Source organism: Ictalurus furcatus, chromosome 2 (assembly GCF_023375685.1).
Source record: "Ictalurus furcatus strain D&B chromosome 2, Billie_1.0, whole genome shotgun sequence".
Lineage (NCBI taxonomy): Eukaryota > Metazoa > Chordata > Actinopteri > Siluriformes > Ictaluridae > Ictalurus > Ictalurus furcatus.
The window spans coordinates 20,120,730-20,129,382 of record NC_071256.1 but is presented as its reverse complement, the minus strand read 5'-3'; the positions used below and the strand labels follow the sequence as shown (position 1 = coordinate 20,129,382).

General features: G+C 35.8%; 1 protein-coding gene across 1 annotated transcript in view; it reads right to left on the bottom strand.

Annotated features, from left to right (window-relative positions):
* Positions 1–3,107: 3,107 nt before the first annotated feature.
* LOC128624750 (beta-galactoside-binding lectin) overlaps positions 3,108–8,653 on the bottom strand; it is a 5,779-nt gene continuing 233 nt past the window's right edge. The window contains exons 2-4 of the mRNA XM_053652451.1: positions 6,328–6,407; positions 5,075–5,246; positions 3,108–3,590 (exon numbers count right to left, since the gene is read on the bottom strand). Coding sequence (XP_053508426.1) covers positions 3,444–3,590; positions 5,075–5,246; positions 6,328–6,407 — 399 coding nt within the window. The 3' untranslated portion in view covers positions 3,108–3,443. The remainder of the gene's footprint in view (positions 3,591–5,074; positions 5,247–6,327; positions 6,408–8,653) is intronic.

Here is an 8,653-nt window from a genome sequence, read left to right as displayed (position 1 = left end):
AATGTAAGTGACAAGAACTGATTTGTTTTATGAACATTAAATGTAAAGAATGAGAGGAATCAAACACTTTGGGACATTATGTTGTATGAAAATAATCAACGTCAGCAGAAACTTCATAAAAAACTAACGTAGTATATTATTGCAACAGTAACACACACAGTGTTTAATAGTGAGTTATCATAGTCATTTCTACACTGTATCATTTATTTAACCAATTTTAAAGAATCAGTGAAACTTTCGCACTACAAAAGGAACCCAAACAGGAGTTGAAGGAAAAAATGCAGAACAATTTCATGTTGCTTAAGTCTGGGCTTTATGGCACATGGATCGGTAGTGACGGCCGGAAGCGTTACCAACGGGGTGTCAAATTGAATGGTATTAAATGCTGTGTGAGCAAACTGAAGATGAATTAGAAGCAATGGAGAGAAATGAGAAAGAGAAAAGTAAAAAAACCACCTCACTGTGAAGAGGAAAAGAGTCCCATTAGATTCAGTGGTGCACAAACAATACATCAGAATTTATAAAGAAATAAAGGCGAAGAAGAGTGAAAACAATGGGTGATTACAATAAAACTACATCATGTCATGAGATAAAATGGTATACATCACATGTAAGGAATAGCACACAATGGGTCATCATATTATAGAAAATTAATCCACGCTGTGGTGGTGTGATGAAGCCACTAAAAGCTGATTATTTTCCTATAAAAGCACATCCCCAAACATTTTACCCCACTTATACCACACCAATTTACCAATGATTACAACAATTTTTATTCATTAACAAAAAAAATCTTTTTTTTATCCAATTGCAGTTCCATTTAATGTTGCTGAATGACCATGAAACAAGTTAGTTCCTGTTCTCACTTGCACACTCACTCAATATACACACACCATCCTGTACCTACAGTTATTCAGAAACACGAACACCAAAGGAAAAACCTTCACCTGCTTCATAGAAAGCTTTTGACTCTGTCTGGCATGACTGTCTACTCCTCACAACAACAAATGCGTCATAAAAACTGAAAAATGCAGAAGAAAATTTTTACACAAAAGCAAGGAATTCATCAAAGCTGTAATTTATCCTCTACCCTCTGTAAGATGCAATACATCAATAAACTGCCTGTGATCTTCAAACAATCCCCAAACTCAGGAGAAGACCTATACGGAAGGTAAATATTCTTATTCTTATATGCAGATGATTGGGTTCTACTCGGTCCCAACAAAACATCACCCTTCTAGACAAAAACTGTACCGATTAGTCAACATCAATAAAACCAAAATCATGAATCTGGAATCAAAATTCCAGTTAACTTTTGGAGGAATCACACTAGAACACACCAGAGAGTGTAATAGTGTAATTATTTACAGATTTGTTTATCAGTACATCTGTAAATATATATATATATATATATATATATATATATATATATATATATATATATATATAACCCACAGAACTCTGGGTGCACTAGCAAGAAAAGAAAAAGCAAGAAAGGTTAGTTGTAATTAATTCATCATTAGGTGGGCGTCTGTGTGTTAGAACAAGAAAAGAGATTACCACGTTTAGCAAATAATAAATAGAGAGCAGCCATCTTGTTGACAAGGAAACCACAAGACAAGAGAGATCCACACAAAGAGTTCCGGTTTTTTCACTTTTCTTATTTGCCGAACTTTAGCGACATTCCCTAATATTTCACCGACTCCGAAACTCGCAGTTTTACTCGGAGAAAATGGTGTTGGATTAACCCTCTATTATGTTGGGGGGGGGGTTACATCGATTATGTTATGGGTCAGAATGACTTCCACAGTTTAAATACACACAAAAACAGAAAAGAACAGTTTAAAACAGTAAACCTTTATTATTGTCTCGGACAAGCCATAAGAAGAAATATTTGCATACGAGTTCATGACCCTAAATGAGGAAAGTAAAAAAAATCATAGAGAAAAAGAGTGATTAACCGGTATTTCAGACATCTCAAATGTGGAAATGGGTCATTGACCCATAACACAATAGGAGGGTTAAAAGACTGTAGGCGACTTTGTTCTCATTTTGATATCAGATGTAACTTTGCACCAGTTTGTAAACTTGTGCACAACTTGTCTGTGAGCTGTTGATTAGAAAACGTGAATATCAAACTGAGTTTTTAGGGTGATCAGGTGAGGATTTATTTATTTATTTATTTATTTAGCGCTCTACTGTCATTTTCCACCACGTTATCCGACATTGTGACCTTTCATAATCTCCAAAAAGCGATTTAATGACTCCTACACCTTCCTCATTTCCACACAGAATAACTCACAGGACTGAACTGCAATCCAGCGCGTGCACGTAATTAAGCTCATTAGCAGCAGCTGCTTCCGGTCCGCGCTCTGCTTCTGATTCCCACCACCTTTAATCAATACAATTACTGAATGGCATTTAAAATTAATGGAAAACCCACTTTACTGATTAAATTTATTTAAACTGTTCCCAATTCATTGCTGTTTTAATCTGCACCTTTATACAGATGAAAATCTCAAGAACAAAAAGAATTATTTAAAAGTACTAATTTTTAACTTTTATTCAAGAACACATTATACTTATCTGTTTACAATTACATATAACGTTCATGAAACAAGTTAGTTCCTGTTGTCACATACATTATAGCAGCTATAAACAGTTGTTCCCTCACCAGCCTTTCTTTATTCTCTCTTGAAGTTAATACAACACAAAAAAAACTCTCAACTTGTTACGCATGTTACAGAGAAACCGCAATGAAGCATAAACTTGTCTGCCCTGAAGATGTCAGAAAACTTAAAGTTACAGCTTTACCTCTGACTGTTACAAAGCGCTGACACTGGAGACTCCTTCCATACATGTTCACACATTTCCTTACAGAAAACTTGACCTATAGCAACAATTACATGCATTTTTTTTATCCATTTATGTGGAGTGTCCACTGTAGACATCCCTGTGAATGAGCCGTTAGTATAGAAATTATATACTGCACTATTGTTAGAGCTGCTGTTATAGAGAATTAATCAACACCTTCTGACGAATCCGACCTGAACACTGCTGTATTATAAACAGCAATAATCATAGAGTAAGACAAATGGAGTCCAGTACTTACTGTAATAATTTTATTGACAAAGAAACAAGAAGCAAAACATCGCTGATGTAAAAAAAAACTTTGGTTTCAGCTACAAAACAGAGTTTGAATTAAAATTGCATATTTTTGGGGGGGTTTATTGGAATGATGCTAAAACTGCAAGAAAAAGCTTTGCTGTGAACATGAATGTAATCATTTCATTCTGTAATCTGAAATAAACGTGTTTGTTCTCTAGGGTTCATTTTAAATCGTTTAATTGCATAGTAGCACAGTGATGTGTAAGACAGAGGAAACCTAGCGTAGGTTAGCTGAATAAGTGAACAGACATGTTTCAGCATAGTAGAAATGGACTCTACTTGATCTCAATGCCTTGGATTCGCACCCCGCCTTCGAAGAGCATGTAGTTGTACTTTTCAGCGCCAGGGCGGTTTGGGAAGTGGATTTCCGAGTTGTCTGGCAGAATGATCTTAAACTCTTCATGGGTGAAAGTGATCCATACCTGAGGAGGAAGAAAGGTGTTTCATTTATTCACCATGTTCTATAATTTAAAAATAAATAAATTAATAAAATTAAAACAAAAATCCACAGTTTGTATGTTTTTGGCACACTCTGCTGCCCGAAAAGTAAAATGCAAGCTGGTGCTATCTTCTGTTCAAACTTAGGCCAAGTACTAAAAAAAAATCAGCTTTGTTCTATCTGCAGTGTCATTATATAATTTCAATCTGCTTATCTATCTACCCATCCATCTATTTCCCTAATCTATCTATCGTCCACAAGCATTTATGTTCAAATGATTGTTTCATTAAAACAATTACACAAGGCATAATAACAGTCAAAATGAATGCACACTGTAACTGATTAAAACTTATACACATTGTTTAGTGTGAGATTTTAACATGCAGCTGTAGTGCACAGTGTGAACGCGATGCCCAGTGTGAACAGTCTTGTTGTTGATAATAATGGGACCCATTAAAATAAAATTTAGCTTACATAACACAAGGCTAATCTGCTATATTGATAGTTATGACCAAATTGCAATGAATTAGCTAGCCACAATATATGTGGAGTGTCCTAGTTACCTAGATTACACCATATTATCTTGCCTCCTCCTGAGTACATGTTTTATATTTTTATCAATGTGTGCAACAGAGAAGAGCTCTTAGTATTTTTATCTGATTTATTAATAATCAACTAACAATCAATTCGGATCACCAGTAATGTTAAAAAATAAATGACTTTTAATATGTTTCAGTTGATCATGGTATAAATATTGGGGGCGGGGTTTGTAATTGCTATTTCCGCTTAGCAATTAGCAATTAGAAATCACGCCTGGTAACTACACCCCTGTCCCTGTTCATTTCCGAAATGTTTCCTGTCCAAAGATGACAGAAAACACCATGCTGTTCCTGCACACTGAGTGTCTGACCCATGACTTTTACATCATGTCCACTTTTTTTTTTTTTGGCAACACGAATACAAAAAAGTGGTCTCTTGCATGCCACAGAGTCGGCTATATATGTTAGAAATAAAATGAAAATGCTTAATACAGAAAACAGCATCACATTATGTTCCACCATGTTGGATCACACAATGTCAGGGTTTTCGAAAATCATGAGTTTTCCTTCATTCACTTTGGAGCACCGTATAGAAAATATATCCTTTCTGTGTTCAAAAACACTGCTTTGGACATTTTCAGTGGTCAGTAATGTACCCATAATAGTGTGTACTAGGTCTATGTACAACAAATATGCCTTGTGATTTGACTTGTGAGGAAAAGGGGCAGAGCTACACAGCATGCCAGTATTGCAACTCTTAGTGTTTTAAATCTTCATGTCTTTAAAATTGTATAGCTATTACAAGTGAAGATATGAACAAAAATTACCAAGTGCACCTTTAAACAATAAATGTATTGTTTCAGTCAATAATATTTTACCTACCTCAGTCCAGCACATTATTTATTCAAATTAAATTCTTAAGCCTCACCTTAAACTCCTCGCCATAATTAAAGGGAAAGCCATCTGGTCTGTGCTCCTGGCACCAGCTTCCCCCCTGGTACGAGTTACACACTACAGTGTTGTTATCTCCATGAGCGTTAAAGCGAGGATTCACGTGCAGAGCGAGTTCTTCAGGACTGTTCCCAATGTTAATGGCAAAACTGTAGATATGGAGGAAAACATCACATTTACACATGTTGGAGATGGAACTGCATGAAAACACTGAACGAGTGGTGGTGGGGTGGTGTGATGAAGAGGATGTTCACAAGACAAGTTAGTTCCTGTTCTCACTTATGTAATAGCAGCTATAAACAGTCGTTCCCTCACCAGCCTCTCTTTATTCTCTCTTAAAGTTAATAAGACAACAAATTTACGCAGCTTGTTACGCATGTTACTGAGAAACCGCAAGAAGGATAAACTCCTCTGTCCTGAAAGTGTCGGAAAACTTAAAGTTACAGCCTTACCTCTGACTGTTACAAAGCGCTGACACTGGAGACTGCTTACAGAAATGTTACATAAACATCTCCTTACTTTAAGAAAACATCGCCAATGACATTTTTAAAAATTTGTTTATTATCAGTGTACGTTGTACACGTACCTGTGAATGAGTTGTTACTATAGAAATGATTACATATTATAATTAGAACGAGTACAATAATTAATGAATAAACCTGTGAGTTGCAGCTGTGCTACTGTCAGAGCTGCTGTTATAGAAAACTAATCACAGGGTTCCTACACATTTTCCATTTCAAAATTCCATACCTTTCTATACTCAAATTTACAAACTTCACTGTAGATTTTTCAGACTATATTTAACATCTGATAAATGGCTTTAAATTCCATTTATACGCTGTACTGTGATGGGAACTGCTACCTAACAACGTGATAACCAATCACAGCAGACCATCCCTCCCACAGATCCAGTCTAGCACGACCTTTTGGTTGCCCTGGTGCCTGCTCCAAACGCCATGAAAAACACTCTGCTTGTTTGATAAATTTATTTAAAGAAATTCTCAATTTTATATTTTAGAAAACAGAATAGGGGCAATAGTCTGGAAACACATTTTTCCATACTCTGTTTTCTTTTTTTTCCATACTTATCCACACCTGGAAATTACTAAAATAAAATACTTTATCAACACCTTCTGACCAATCACAATCCAGAATTCGGCAGTGCTGTTGTAATCCCCTGTGTAATCCACTGTGTAATCCCCCTCCTTTTTTTCCATTTTAAAGACTTACTTGGTGGAATCGGGAACTACGACTCCAGTTATTATCAGGGTCTGTCCTGCTTTAAAGGACATGTTCTGCACTACTACATTCTGAAAGAGACAAAGAAAGAAATATAACTTTAAAATGTGACTTGAGATTTTAATAACACCTATGCAGCTGGAGCAGAAAAGCATAAATGATTATATAACTAACACAGCGTTGCATCCTTTGTTAAGCACCTGGTCCTGATTGTACAAACCCTCCGAACTGAACTGAATTACAGACCATCTGTTTCCACTTGAGTGTTATTTATGAATTGGGCACAGCACCAGTATGGGTGGCGTCTCATACAGTTGGACAGCAAGATAAATGTCCTCCAGCAGATCTTAAAACTGCAGCTGGAACGATGAAGGATAAGGAATAAGCAAACTGGAAGTCAGATTTTCCGTACAGGAGAATAAGAGCAGAGCCAAGACACTGGGTTTATACTGCACATGTGGCATCGTCTGTCTTCTGGAAAGTTCTACAGCATGGAAAATGAGCAGCTGTGAGCAAGATAGCAGTCGAACTGAAATTTCAACACTTTACTGAAGGGAATTAGTTAAGTTCCCTTAACTAATAGTCCGTAGTTATATCTGAGTTCTGAATACTGATTTGTGTAATTATTTATTTGTAATTATATTTGTAATTATATGTAGCTCATGTCTGAACATGGCCCTGAGTCTTAAAATGTACTTGGTTAATAAATAAACTAATTCTGATATATAAAAAGTCTGCAGTACAGATAAAATTCCCCTTCTTGACATCAGATACTGATTTTGCTCATGAGAGCAGACTAGATTAGACGATGGCCAAGGAGCAAGGCTAAATTTGGCAGGGGAAAGCTGGAGATATGAGACTGATACAAAATAAAAAGAAAAATGGCAAGACGGAGGAAGTGTGTTAAAGTGAAAAGAGAGAGAGAGCAAGAGGGAGAGAGAGTGGAAGGTCATCTAAATTCTTTCCACATTATTCAGGCAGCTGGAGTATAACGTCTAAACTCTGCTGTAATGTAATTTTTCACAATGAGTGAAGAAATGCCGTCTCGAGTGAGTGTGACATGGCTGACTTTATGTTACAAAAGCGCTGAAGGCCTCTGGACGTGTCTCTGTAGTGCTAACTCTGCTAAGTGACATGTTCCAGATCATTATTTCAGTATTTAATACCGCTGATGTTTGTTTCATGTTAACCTTAGAGAAATTAGTCATCAGACAGAGACACCACCTCCAGCTGGTCTTCCTCAAACTCAATTTGGATATAACGCGATTAACAGGTTTTCCTTCTGACTCTGTGTTTACTACACGACCATAAACATGGACACAGCTTGGACACAGAGCAAGATCTGTTCTGCAAGAGCTAAAAATTCTGACCATGTTGATTAACTTAATGCTGGAGCACAAATCCAGGCCAACCGCCATCAGGATTTTTAGCTAACGTTAGTCTTAGGCCTTAATTTATGGTATAAGATTTACTACAAACATGTTGTAGTATGGAGCAAAAAAATTCACTGAAATTGTAATTGCTTTTTTTTTTTTGCCATTTTCTAGTTTGTTTTTGCTGAAAACAAAAATTAAACCCCAGCTGATTACAGTTTTTTTAATACGGAGCTGGAATCAGCCAAACTCTCAGGGGAAAAGGTGTTCTAAAGGTTCTTTAAGGGTTTATTGGATAATTAAGGGTTCCTGGTTTCTAAAAATGTTGTTCTAGAAACAATCTGTTGTAGGTTTATAAAACTATTAAACACTGCAGTAGTTAATATACATATATAAGCATAGGTATTATAGCCTATTTATTTTCATCTGTATATATACAGATGTATTTAATAGTACTTATTTCATTTATTTTCATTATTTTATTATCTTATATTGCATTGTAGCTGAAAGTAAGCAATAAAGTGTACTTCTTGATAGGGAAACACTTTTTTCTTTTTATCTTTTTTTTTTTTTACATAGAACCTTTGAGTTCCCACAGAGCAACAAGCGAAGAACCCTTGAACGGTTCTAAATTTTCTAAGTGTATATAGTATATTAGTGTACATGATGTTTTATAGGCCCACAGCCTATGTCTCTTCTTGGCTCAACAATAAAACTAAAATACATTTCTAAATGACTGATATTAATATTATTTTTCCATTTTATTTGACCGTTGTTATTTTATGTAAGTTTTCCACAACGCTGACCTGATCTTATTGCAGCTTATTAATAATTCTGTTTGCTCTACAGTGTTGTAAATTCATGTAAGATTCCCATTGGAGAAAATAAACTCCATCATTTTTTGAAAGTGAGGAGCCACACCCTTTCTCCAAGAGCAGATTCCT